At 36.1% G+C, this 14,832-nt stretch overlaps 1 protein-coding gene across 10 annotated transcripts in view; it reads right to left on the bottom strand.

Moving 5' to 3' along the window:
* The window catches only part of Csnk1g3 (casein kinase 1 gamma 3), an 89,656-nt gene that overhangs the window by 33,168 nt on the left and 41,656 nt on the right, over positions 1-14,832 (bottom strand). For all 10 annotated transcript variants that reach the window (XM_057788639.1, XM_057788638.1, XM_057788637.1 and 7 more), the window contains 2 exons: positions 9,590-9,738; positions 7,216-7,450 (listed from right to left, as the gene is read on the bottom strand). In XM_057788639.1, the coding sequence (XP_057644622.1) occupies positions 7,216-7,450; positions 9,590-9,738 (384 nt within the window). The remainder of the gene's footprint in view (positions 1-7,215; positions 7,451-9,589; positions 9,739-14,832) is intronic.

Consider the following 14,832-nt stretch of genomic DNA (forward strand, 5'->3'; position numbering starts at 1 on the left):
CAAAAAAAATTTAAAAACTAACATCTTTATACAATAGTATCAAAACTCAGAAAATATACAAATTTATCAATATAAAAATTTACCAGAACAAGAGAGAATGAGAGAATGAGAGAGAGAGAGAGAGAGAGAGAGAGAGAGAGAGATAAATAGCATATGCTGACAAAGACTTGAAAGAACTAACTCCCCTAAATTGTCCTCTGGCCTTTGTAATGCACCACAACACCCCCTCCGCATAAACTATATTACATATGTGTACATACACATAATATATATAATTTTAGCCTTACAATAGGATTCTTTGTTAAAGAAAGAAACAGCACAAAAAGCCACTTCTATTCTATCATACAGTGGCCTCACCTGTATCACTCCATCAAAGGATGGTATTAGATTCATAATCTACAAGGCATTATAAATTCAAGCCATAAATAAAAGCTAGTAAAGTAAGCCAACTACTAAAACTTAATCTAAACCCCTTCTACCTTCATAATTGCTTTCTTTGTGTTCTTTTACCAAGTGACACTGAGAAAAAAATGTCACCAAGTGGGAAGTAATAGAAGTCACAAGAAAGCTTTCTCTTTGAACTAGAGTAACTAAGGAACACCCTTCAAGTTTCCAAGAGTTCTGTTTCATGAAAAAGATCTCTCACAGGTTATTAGGTTCTTATTAAACCTGGTCACATTTCTTCTAAAGTACTTAACTGAAAAGGCCTGTTTGAAATTGGGTATTTCCCTCAAAGTCATAATTTATTATGCAAATTTCTAAAAACTAGAAATGAAGAATTCATTAAAGTACAGTTAAAATTTCTTATAAATTCAAAGCAATTTAACTCATATAATTCATTTAAACTATTACTCATTTACATCAACATAATGCATTTTACGGGCCTTAAATATATCAGATGTTTTAAGTTATAACTTCACTGAAAGTAGAAATTATCTTATCTCAAATCTGGAGTGTAGGCTCAGAAAGGTAAAATAACTACCAGTGCTGAACAGGGCAGGATTCTATCCACTTTTGTGCATTACGTGCATTTGGGAAAGCCTAACAATGAAATAAAGTTTACAGCAAACTCCCTGCAATGCTTTTCCATTAAAAATTCAATATAATTTTTCCCCAATTAGTTATGATAGTACTATTCAAATATCTGTAATTATCCATATCAACTAAATTATAAATAAATTATATATAAATTATACCATTATACTAAATTATAAATTATTTTATAATTATATAATTATACCAGCAAAACTTTCTTTTCATTGAATCAAATTTATCTCTTTCAACATAGAACATGGCAAATGGCTTGTTGAGAAGCAGGAATCTTTCTATTGTATATGCATATATTATAAAAAATAAACTTATTACTTCATTTCCTACCAAACAACAAAGGCAAAAGACAAGTACCAACTGGTAGAGAACTCAAAGAATAAAAACTCAAGAGAGTAAAATTTATTTTTGTAAATATAAAATTAAAAAAAAATCTATCACATATAAATAAAGGATATATTTAGGAGCTAGACAGATGGATCAATGCTTAAGAGAGCTTGCTGGTCTCCTAAAGGACCTGAGTTCAAGTCCCGCCACCCACACTGCACAACCACCTATAACCTCCAGGACATCCAAGATCCTCTTCTGGCCCCATAGACAACTGTACTTTATGAAATACTATTATACAACACACATGTATACACATAATTAAAAATAAAAACACACCTTTTTGGATGGTTTTATTTAATATTTCCTTATAAAATGTTTTACTAGTTTTCTCTACCCAACAATACCCAGAAATACATTTGCCACAAAATACACTGAACTCATGTTTTTTCAAACTACATAAAAAAGATGAGTTTTTGCGTTTTCCCAATGACAATACAAGGGCAGAGAATGAGACTACTAAATTTGTAATCCCAGCATTCTGATGGCAAAAACAGGAGACTGCTGAATTCAAAGCTAGCCTGATAAACAAATCTGGGTTCCAAGTCACCCTGGGCTAAAAGTGAGTTCCAAACATGCTGGCTACACAGGAAGACAACCTCAACATAAAAGAAACAAAAGCAATTATGTAGCACAATATGCAGTAACAGCTCCCTCAAGAGACACACAACCCAACACTATCAAAAAAAACAAAACCCTAAAACAGGGACATTTCTTTTCTAAGAAAGAATCCAGCACATATATTTACTTAATTCCTAAACAAGATCTCTCTTAAAATTTCTTTCAGTTTAGATAAAATTCAGTAAGTTTGGCTTATAAGGGAAACAAACCCAAATAAGAAAAGCTAGGTGCCTCCACAAAAAACCACATATATGTATGTGTGTGTGTATGCGTATATGTATGTATGTACGTGTGTGTGTGTGTGTATATATATATATATATATATATATATATATATATATTGCAACAAACTGGCGCCCATGTGACCAACTAAATCCATGTAAAACCTGAGAAGGCTTGAAAAGGAATTCTAGACTAAAAAAAAAAAAAAAATAGAGTTTAACACAGCTTTTTGTTGCTTGCTGGTGGCTTGCTGCAGCTCCCTTAAAGAGGTTTTCCTGACTCAGGAGCAGGAGCAGAAAAAAGCTGGGCCGTTTTGAAATGCAGGCTTTCTGGGATGTGCAGCTGGAGCAACCTCTGGCTCTTTCAGGAGACCAAGTATTTGGATGGGGTTTGTGAACAATGTGCTGCAACTTGCTTGATGGCAACGTGGACCAGGTTTATGCCTGGAGATGGGGTGCAAGGCTCAGAGGTGCAAGAAGCTCTGCCATGGAGCAAGCAGGCAGTACCATATATATATATATATATATATTAAGTTTTAGACTGGGTGGGGCAAGCAAACAGCACCGTATTTAACCTAGTAATGCACCAGCTTAAGTTTTAAGAAGGGCTTACCATTTTAAAAGGACAGTAAAAAATTACAGATAACACAATAAGGACAGATTCAGACATAAAAGAACTCTAAATGAGACACAGTGTTGAATAAATGTACATAGGCTTGAGAGAGAGAAGAAAAAGAGTATAGAGAGTTTAAAAAGAAGTAAATGGTTTAAGAAAAAAGGTAGTTAAAAAGACAGAGTACAGATAGTCATAGATTAAAAGGAGAAAAGAAAAATAAGCCATGTAAAAATGGAAAATTCATAGAAAGTCTGGATTATGTATATTATTGTGTTATCTTTGAATTTTTTGACTATGAATGAGCTAAGTACAGAGAGACATTTCATTGTATGGGCTGCTAAGCTAAACCAACATGTATATTATAAAGGTCTCATGACTTCCAAATTTGGGTCTAAGTATATGTTGCTTTGGAAAAAAGGTTTTCTTGTTTCCACAGAAGAGGAGAACCAGTGGGTTGCTTCCAGACCAATATGGTCTCATGGAACAAGACCCCAGAAAGGTTGCTGTGAACACCCTCACAAAGAAAATACTTTGCCTAACTGCTGACTGAGATGAACCTAGCACACAGGATATACCAGGAAAGACCTGATTAACAGTACCCCCAAATAGCAGGAAGTACTATTACCATAGGAAATAACTATGCCCATATTACTAAATATTGCTTAAAATTTTTTGTTTACATTTAAAGGGGGATATGTTATAGAGATTTGCATTGGTATGAATCTTGGTTTATTGATACAAATTTAAGGTCAATTTTGTTATATGTATATTTCTGCTATTGATTAAGGTACTGTGATTGTGTAGCTCATTTAAAAATGTAATGTATAATTAAGAAATATAGGTTAATAGATAATCATCTATAATAGTCAAGCTTGTAGTCATGTTAGTTAGATTTTCTAGATGTATAGAGATATATTTCAGATGGATAGGCATTCTTCAAACCTACGGAATATGGCATTTTAAAATGTTTAAAAACTTAAGATTTTTTTATGATAATGAGACATATCTGCTCCTGGTAGCACAAAGCTACTTCAAGAGGAAGATGGGCATTGAAGAATCTCCTTATGGAGTGTTTAGTCATATGAGCAAGAACCTGCTCTTGCCTGAACTGCTTAGCTGGACATGCAATACCAGCAGAGAAATGATTGCTGAACTTGCCTAAAGGTGAGATGCTCCTTCAGGGTTCCTGCTTCATAAAAGAGTCTGTGAGACATTCTGCAGGATACAGAAGAAAGTGACTGAACTATCTTTGAAAATTCCTGCTTCAAGGAAAAGTCTGCCAGATACTTTGGGCCTGTAGGCTGAAGATGGATGCCCCAAGAGTACAGAAGAACTTTGGGTGACTCTCCAGGCAGTGCATGTCTCTGTCAATTCTAGAGTTTGGAAGCTGCTTATAATGCACTTACTGTTTACTTAGGTAATAATATATCCTTCTGGAGTCTTTGATGGAGTTGAAAAATTTATAGTTATAGTTTTCCTTAGTTATGATAAAAGATAAAGTAGCTATAAATATTGTAATTGTAAGTCTTGCTTGATACCTGTTATATGTAATTTTACTATGTTAAAGTTAAAACTTCCTTTTTGTTTAAACAGATTCCCCTTTGTATACTGTGATTACCATTAATGAATAAAGAAACTGCCTTGGCCTGTTGATAGGGCAGGACTTAGGTAGGTGGAGAAGACTGGACTGAATGCTGGGAAGAAGGTAGGGTCAGAGAGACGCCATGGAGCCTACTGGAGTCAGACATGCTGAATCTTTGCCAGTAAGCCACTGCCACATGGTTAATATACAGATTAATAGAAATGGGCTAAATTAATATAAGAATTAGCCATTAAGAAGCTAGAGCTAATAGGCCAAGCAGTGATTTAATTAATACAATTTCTGTGTGATTACTTCGGTTCTGGGCAGCTGGGACAAATAAGTGGTCTCTCTGCAACAATTACTGATGCCTTAAAGGTAATCACTAACAGGCTGGTGAGGCAGTTCGTCAATTCAGCAATTGCTCGCAGGTGCAAGGGCCTGAGTTTGACCCTCAGCACTGCAAGAGCAAAGAAAAGAAAAAGAAATTTAAAAAATGGTAAGAAGGAAAGAGCAGCATGGAAAAGAAGGAAAAAGAGAAGGGATATGGAGAAAACTGGGTTGTTAAGATCCGGGGAATGTTGAGAAGGCTTCAAGCAGATACACATAAAGTAAAAATCACATTCAAGTCACATTCTCTCTGTCCTCTTCCTTTTTTATTGGTTTCTCACTCTTCACCAAGCCATGTACTTTTAAATTTAAGAAACATGAAATATGCAAGTCCACAGCATCACAATATGACAGAATGTACAGAGTGCATCCAAACACATGCTACTTTAGAACTCATGTATTCTGGCAAACAAGCACTTCCTCATTACCCATCTACATTAGACTTGCTAAGTAGGTCTTGAAAAGTAAATCTTCAGCTTTTGCTGTCTGTACATTCCTACAAGAGTTAAAAGCCACTTCTCCCAAGCTCTGAAGGCCTTTCCTAACAATGACAAAAATTTACTTTGCCTTTTCTACAAATAGAAAGCTGCTACATGTACCATTGTTTACACACAAAAAAAACATTAGCCCATAAGGAAGCTGTGATGTCATATTTTACAATAAAATGGTTGTGAAACTTTGTTAGCTATTTTGAAATAGTCTGTAACAGTTCCCATGAAATGAGCATTTCTCAGACAATGCACATGCAAAAATGGGTGTGACTGGTTTTAGAAGAACACCCAATTGTGTTTTTAACCTGTCAGGAGAGTTTGCTATTGAAAGGACTCACCAAAAACATTACCTCAATAATGCCTGTCTTTTATCATTTTATGTCTGAAGCTGTGCTTCAAGGCAGAGGCAGACTCCCATTTCTCACGCAGTACAGATGTTTAAAGGAGAAAGTACCATGAGGCTAGTTAACAGGCAGGCTGCCAGCAACAAAGCCAAATGCTATAATTCAGAGCTGAGCAGCAGAGCAAAGACATGCAGTCTGCACCAGGTAAGCTGAGAAAAACTGGGTAGAGGTGAAGCAAAGACCGGAAGTTGGAAGTTGACTGGACAGCTCCTAGGGTCCTGTTGACATCTTATTTTATACTGTATGTCAGTGGTTCTTAACCTTCCCAATGGAGTGACCCTTCAATACAATTCTTCCTGTTGTGGTGACCCCCCCAACCATAAAATTATTTTCTACTTCATAAGTGCAATTTTGCTACTGTTAGTTTACATTCCTGCTATAAAGTCAGACCCTATCTCAAAAAAATTCAAAGAATCACATACTCACATAACTTCAAAGATCTACATACAACATGATTTTTAGCTGCCAAGGGAAAATACACTTTCCTGGAGAAACTAAGCACACATCACCTCAATAACTGAAAAGACCCAGCTGGATATCACACCAAATGACCCCGACACAATACAAAACCCAGACTTCCACGCTTCCACATAGATGTGTATTAAACATGCATGCCAACAACTAATCAAGAAAAAAATTAAAGAGACCCAAACCAAGAACATCCTAAAATAATGCCCTTGCTCTGAAAAATTATTAAGATTAAAACCTATAAAGAAAGATAAAGGACAGGACATAGACTTGATTTTTTTTAAAAAAATGACTAAAGCTATAAATAATACACTGTAGCAATTACGATCCTGAACTGAAAAAACAAACAAAAACATAAAAACGCTATATGGTTGATATTTTACTCTTTATACACATATGAAGTGGATTTTTAAAATTAATAACTTGTCCAAAGCCATACAGCTAAGAAAAATATTGTAGCCAGCATTAGTACCAGCCCTAATGCTATTAGCATTATAACCAATTAGTAAGGTTGTTACTAACCTGGCAAGCTGTATAGGAGCTATAATCTGAATTCAGTTAAAATTGGGCATTACTAGCCGGGCGGTGGTGGCGCACGCCTTTAATCCCACTTGGGAGGCAAAGGCAGGCGAATCTCTGGGAGTTCGAGGCCAGCCTGGTCTACAAGAGCTAGTTCCGGGACAGGCACCAAAGCTACATAGAAACCCTGTCTCGAAAAAAACAAAAACAAAAGCAAACAAACAAAATTGGGCATTCAAATGGGTTCCCTAACTGTATCAAGGTTGGGCATTTCAAGCTACCATAGAAAACATTTACCATATACACGACCTTATTTTTAAAGTATTATCAAAATAAAAGCGAAAGAAAACTATGGGCATGTGTCGAACAAGAATTACAGTATGAGCTGTTTTAATCTGCAAGCCCTGAAACACAGCCTACACTGCTGACACAGCAGAATTCAAGCTTCCATACTTGCACCATGTCCACATACCTTTTCCTAGATGTGTGTTTATGCTCATGTATCTAGCTGTTCCAGTAAGGCTTTTGTGTTCTCTGTATGGAATATGCTTCTTTGTCTCTGGATCAATATATTCCTTTGCCAACCCAAAATCTATAATATGAATGACTTGTTGGGTTTTGTTTCCTGGTCGTCCTATTAGAAAGTTCTCGGGTTTCACATCTCTGTATATCAAGTTCTTTGAGTGGACATACTCCATGCGAGAAATCTTAGTGGAAAAGAGAAAAGGATTTTTATTTTAGATTTTCACTAGCAAACAAAATCATGACAAAAACATGACAACTTTTATAATAAAAGTAACATTATAAAGAAAACAATTAGAAATTGTTTCAACCGCCGGGCGATGGTGGCGCATGCCTTTAATCCCAGCACTCGGGAGGCAGAGGCAGGCGGATCTCTGTGAGTTCAAGACCAGCCTGGTCTACAAAGCTAGTTCCAGGACAGGCTCCAAAGCCACAGAGAAACCCTGTCTCGAAAAATCAAAAAAAAAAAAAAAAAAAAAAGTAAAAGAAATTGTTTCAACCCTTTAAAGTCAAAAAGATGTCAATCTTCAGTTCCTCAAAGAGCATATATCCATTTATGACTTAAAATGTTTATCTTTGCTGTTATGGTCACAGATAAATGAAAGTGTCTGGATTTTAGGAATGCATTTCCTAGCAGCAAGTCAAACTCAATCACTATTTTCATGCTAGGCTATAAAGTTTAAAAAAAAAGAAAAACTTTACAGATTAAAAATAAAAACCTTAAATTCAAAACTAAAGACACATTCTTAAAGTTAACATTATTCTTCCTCAATTCAACATTCAGGCAATTTTTATAATCAAATAAAACTTTAGCACTCGGGAGGCAGAGGCAGGCAGATCTCTGTGAGTTCGAGACCAACCTGGTCTACAAGAGCTAGTTCCAGGACAGGCTCCAAAGCCACAGAGAAACCCTGTCTCGAAAAACAAAAAAAAAAAAAAAAAAAAAAAAAATCAAATAAAACTTTAAAATGTGATTTTTTTTTACCTGTTAAAAAAATTAGCATCAAAAATTAACATTATTCAGTATTTTTTTCATAAGAGATTTCATTTTTTCCTAGCATTAAACACTTTAAAACTGGAAAATGCTGAATTCCAACTATAATAATAAAGCATATATTAATTTTATTAATATAAACACAAATATTTGTATCAACCATATATACACTTACTATATTTATATATGAATAAACTAAAATAAATAAATAAACTATAAATATAGCATATTTATATTAACCATTTTTCAGATTCTCAAACAATGTTTACCATACAAAAGAACAGAACTTTAGATACAAGGCAAATGTTCCATTTGTAGCAAACCTGGTTACTAGTGCCATGTCAACATAGAGTCTACGGGCCATTCCAATCTGTTTATTAACAAACTGTGGCTCACACTCCTGTGACCATGCCTTGACTAACAATATCTTATGAGCACTTTCTAGGTCACAAAAATTCTTTTAATGCAGTTTTTAACAGCTGTATATGACTTTATGACTGTTACCCAATTCACCCTGTTAGCTCACACCATAAGGTGTTACTCATTATTTTACAATTCTATCTACACCTTACATAAAACAATAAGGGACCTAAATATTTCCAACATAAATCTCTAGGAGTATAATTAATAACTATGTGAGTAAAACAATTTCAAGACTTTTGTAGCATCCTTATATTGCATTTATGTCAAAACTGTCTAAAGCTCATCTCCAATGTTTCCTCATAGGTTCCCAGAAATTTAAATACTGAAGTATACTGCTCATTATTGGGTCATAAAAGTCAACTTCCAAGATTAAGATCTCTGTTTCTGAGGGTTCAAAGTTTTCATCTTACATGTCTTATAAAAACACCAACCCTTGAAGTATGCATCCTGTCCTTAAATCAATTAAAATATTAATTTAGATACAACTAAAATGAACTTGACTCAGTAATTTTACATTCTATGCATCCTAGAAAGACAATTTAAAAAGCAAAAACCATTTCTATTATATGAGTCGAATGTTCCATATGAAAAGGTCAAAAAGCTTAAATAAAACTTTTTACTTAAATTTACAAACACCAGGCATGATGATGTACACCCATAAAACCAGCCCTCAGGAGGCAGAGGCAGGAGGATCAGTAGTTCAAGACCAACATACACTATATAGAAGTTTGAGACTAACCTCTGGTTACATGAGACTGAGTCTAAAAAAATAATCAAAATATATAGAGAGACTGGGAAATAGAGCGAGGGAGGGACAAAAGGAGGGAAAGACAGAGGAATGGGGGAAACTTGTGATCAAAGAACTATGTAGTTGCTCAAGCAACTTCCAACACCCTGCTTTACTTACCAGTTGTATAGCTATCATAAGAACCGTTTTAAGAGAAAACGTTCTATCACATAGGTCAAACAAATCTTCCAAACTAGGTCCCAGCAGTTCCAGCACCATAGCGTTGTATTTACCACAAGGGCCAAAATAGTAAACTTGAGGTATACCATCTAGGAAAAAAGAAAAAGTTATTTAATAATTCCATCATCTTATATACTAAGCCTTTTACCTGGAAAACCTATAAACAATATTTTAATTTTCCTAGTTTTAAGCACGTTAACAGTAAATTTATTTTTTCCAGGAGGAAAAAAAAAAGACCTTTTCTGATTAAACCTCCTTCTTCTCTAAACCCACTCGTCGAGGTCCACATGGCAGCCCAGTACACCTGTAGAGTAGCTGTGTCCCTGAAACCATACAAAAAGTACTTTATTATATCTCTACACTCTCACCTGCTAAGCTTTATTAGCCTTCTATTTCTAGAGACTGAATAAAGAGAGGCTTAGACAGTAGGAAAGATACTACTTTTATTGAACTAGGTAGTCACTGCTGTCTTTAATAACTCCATGCTTGGTATCCTACCAAGATCAACCCAAATATCTTCCCTTAAGTATGGGAAATTCCTAAGACTTCACCCTTTCACCCTTATAGTTAGGGGTATGTGCGTGGCGAAGTATCACACACACACACACACACACACACGTGTGTGTGTGTGTGTGTGTGTGTGTGTGTGTACAGTCCCTATCAGCAAATCTTAAGTCAATCAAAAGGCAGAGTGCAGGTCTAGATGGGTCTAATCTTATCTGATCCCAACAGCACTAAAAGTTACTAATCTCTATGTTCTCAATTTAACAATCTATAGTAAAGCATTCCACTCTTTAGTTTGTCCTTCCTGAAGTGTCAGAGCTAAGTAAATTAGATCATCAAAGTCTGTCAACTGTACAGGATATAAAATGGACAGATTGCAGAGTTTCTTACTTCCACCTAACTCACCACCCACTTTCTAATAAAGCTGTAGAGAGTAATCTCTGAATAAAGTCTCAAATAATCGTGGTTACTATATGGCTAGTATTTTGTTGTCAGTGTTTTTCAAATGCTAGCCAAAATGAAAAAATACTTAAGGGTCAATACTGTCTTTAGTCACTAAATATTTATTAATCATCGATGACATCTTAATGGGAATGACTTATAGGACTATATTGTACATATAAAACCAAGTAAGATACCACAACTGAAGAGTCTGCTAAGAAATGCAAAATTGGGTTACATTTTAAAAATCCATCAATATAACTCACATTCAATAGAATGGGGGAAAATCATTTTTTATAAACATTTTATAAAAAAACATCTAACACAACTCTCAGCATAATTTGGATTATAAACTGGTAAAGTCTGATAAGCACACCTTTGATCTATTACGAGCTAGCATTATACTTAATGGAGAGTGAATTTATTCCACCAACAGCTGGGAACAAGTCAAGAACGTACACTTTGAACTCTTCTATTCAACCATGCTTTGAGAGAACAAACAATCAAAATGGAGTCGAGTTTCATGTTAACAAATATAAGACTTGTTTAACTGACCTTTCAAGAAACCAGGAGAAATGTTCTACACGGGCTAGTTTCAGCACTGTGCTTAAGTTCCCTCTGCTCTAATCCTCAAAGTGACGTGACATAATCTGATGTTAATCAGTCATGTGTCGTCTACTGTTCTGCCTCCTCTTTACTACCTTCAGAGTATAAAACCACTCTCCTCTGCTCAGCTCACCAAGATACTTAATTTCACATTATGGAAATAAGTGTTACAGATTTGTAATTCTGGCAGGCTGAGAAGCTGGGGTCTTACCTGGGCTGTTTACAGAAATACACTGATGCAATTTTTGTTAGTTTTGTTTTGTTTGTCAAGACAGGGTCTCATTATCTAGTGTTGCCTATCCTGGAACTCATTATTCAAATCATGCTGCCCTCTAACTCAGATCCACCTGCCTCTACATCCTCAGTGTCAGGATTAAAAGTGTGAGTCACCATACCTGGTCCTGGTGCAATCTTTTAAAAAAGAAAACTTGGGCTGAGCATATAGCTCAGTGATAGAATTCTTGCTTTATGTTCATAATGGCCATTTGGGAACTTTTTAATATTTACTAGAATTTCAGTCAACACAATCCAAACAAAAGGTCTCTGAGATTCTCAAAAACCTTACAGGTACAAAGGACCCTCAGGCCCCAGTGTCTGGGATGTGCCACTTTAAGAGACTTCCTGGTGCCATGAGTTCTCTCATCACTGCAGCACCAGGGAAAGAGAGGACAGAGAAAGCAGATTTTCTTAAAATTTCCTTTTACTGTGATCCTTTTATGTGCTCAGGTCTCATATGTTGTCCATGATGAGTTCAAACCTGTGACTCTCCTGCCTCATACTTCTAAGTGGTGGGATCATAGGCATGTGTTATTATACCTGGATAATCTTGAGTTTGCTAAAACATGATTCTGAAAAGCATGATCAGGTAATTACCATTAATGAATAAATGAATAAATGTGATTACCATTAATGAATAAAGAAACTGCTTTGGACCTATAGCAGGGCAGAAGTTAGGTAGACAGGGAAAGTTAGGCTGAATGCTGTGAGAAAGAAGGGTGGAATCAGAGAGAAGCCATGCAGCCCCTGCTGGAGACAGACACTGGGAACTTCACCCTGTAAGCCACAGCCACGTGGCGATACACAGATTAATGAAAATGGGTTCAAATTAATATGTAAGAGTTAGCCAATAAGAAGATAGAGCTAATGGGCCAAGCAGTGTTTAAATTAATACAGTTTCTGTGTGATTATTTCGGGGCTAAGCAAGCAGAAACTAACGAGCAGCCTTACTCCAACAGGTAACTCTGTGAAAAAGATTAATTCTAGACATCACTGATGTATACAGGGCTTACACAATAACCAAAATTCTTTGCAAAAAGCACAATGAAAATTCCACATATTATAGAATTCTCTACATTCATTTTACAGCAGACATAACCAAGGAGTTTTTAAAAGGTGGTATACGTTGATAGTGTCAATAACAAGATGGAAACATGGAAAGAACACAGAAGTCATGATTTTTTTTCACAAAGTACAGATTGAGAGGCAAAGTGGGCACCAGGAAGAAGGAAGGGAGTTCTCTAACGTCTTAAAAGACAATACTGTGAAGTTATAATTTTAGTAACAGCCATTTCTGCTATCACCAAATTAGTGTAGATCTACATAATTGAAAGAACCTCTCAAAAAGTCAAGCCACTCACTTGAGAAACAATATTTCCCATATGAATACTGAAAACATTCAAAGTTTTGATTAATAACACGATAACACTCCTCCTAGAAAGGAGTCAAGTGGCAGCAGGGAATGTGCTGCAAAGCAGGTGCATTTACCTAGGGCTTCACTAGGCCACCCACTGGTAGAGGGCATTCCACGTGCACAATGAATACAGATGTGATAATAGCCTCATGCAAGTAATAGTAAGTGTAAAACAACTAGGAAGTAGACAATAGAAAGAGAGAAAGAATATGCTCACGAATGTTAAAGAGGCTATAAATTAATGTCTTAATGAAGACCATGAAAACACAAAGAATTGAAGGGAACAATGAAAACAATTCAAAACATAACAGTAGTATTCAACAAAGAAATAGAATCACTAAAGAAAACCAAAATTGAAATAAAATTGGAAATGAGAAATTCAGGAAATCAAACAAAACCCTCAGAGGTAAGCCTCACCAACAGATTAAGAGTCATGGAAGAGAGAATTTCAGAGCTTGAATACCAGCTATCGCAGACAAAGAAAATGTTAAATCTAAAACAAACCAACAAACAAAAACCAGGCACAAAACATCCAGAAAATCTGGGACACTATGAAAAGACCAAAACTACTAGTAATAGGTATAGTGTAAGGAGAAAAAAAACCTATGTCAAATGCACAGAAAATATTTTTAACAAAATCATAGAAGAAAATTACCGCAATCTGAAGAAAGGGATGCCTAACAAAGGTATAAAAAGTATACAGAACACCAAATAGACATGACTAGAGATAAAAGTCCCTAAAACACATAACAATAAAAACACTAAGTGTACAAAACAAAGAAAGGATAGTAAAAGTTGTAAGGGAAAAAGGAAGTTACATACACAGGGAGGCCCATGAGAATAACACCTGACTTTCAATGCAGACTCTGAAAGCCAGAAGAGCCTAAACTGAGAGATCTTCTACAAGCTCTAAAAGACCACAGATCAGCCTATCGATCACAATCACCAGAATAAGGAAACATTACACAATAAAAAACAAATTTAAGCAATTTCTGCCCAGTAATTCAGTTCCCCAGAAGGTACTTCAGTCTGAAGAAGTCTGAAGAACTATATCCAGAAGGACACAAGAACAAATAATCCCAGAACTGTTAATCAAAAGAGGGGTAGAGACAAAGGAGTATACTATATGACACACCAAAGTCCCCAGTGTCATCAGGACGGATAAAGAGGTGACGGAGAGTCAGAAGTGGAGGTTTTCCTGTTTCTGATGTGGTTTTTATTCTGCTTTGGTTTATTAGGGTTTTGTTGTTGCTGTTGTTCTGGCTTTTGTTTGCTTATTTTGTTTTGTTTTCTTCTGTGGGGGAGGGGGATGCAACAGGGATGCTGAGGGGATATGAGGGCTGGGAGATGAACAGAATTGGGGTGCATGATGAGACACCCCCAAAGATTCAATAAAGAAGTTTCAAAAAAACTGAAAAAAAGAGGGGTAGAAAAACACACTAGCGAGGTAACCCAGACTCAAAAAGATAAACGTGGTGTGCACTCACTCATAAGTGGATACTAGCTGTAAAGCAAAGGGTAATGAGCCTATAGTCCACAACCCTAGAGCAGCTAAGCACAAAATGAGCCCTAAGGGGGGAGGGGAGGAAATATATAGATCCTCCGGGGAAGGGAAAATAGACAAGATCTTCTGACAAAACTGGGAATATAGGGGTGGGGGAAGAAGGGAGAGCAGAAGGGGAGGAGAAGAGAAGAAGAGGAGAAGAAGCAGGAGAACTTGAGGGAGCAGGATAGTCAAGATGGAGGAAGGACAGAGATGGAAAGCCAGGAAAGAGATATTTTGATTGAGAGAGCCATTATGGGGCTAGCAAGAAATCTGGCACTAGAGAAATTCCCAGGAATCCACAAGGATGACCCCAGCTAAGACCCTAAGCAATAGTGGAGAAGGTACCCAAACTGGCCTTGCCCTGCAGTCAGACTGATAACTATCTTAAGTGTCACA

This window comes from Chionomys nivalis, chromosome 14 (genome assembly GCF_950005125.1).
Source record: "Chionomys nivalis chromosome 14, mChiNiv1.1, whole genome shotgun sequence".
Lineage (NCBI taxonomy): Eukaryota > Metazoa > Chordata > Mammalia > Rodentia > Cricetidae > Chionomys > Chionomys nivalis.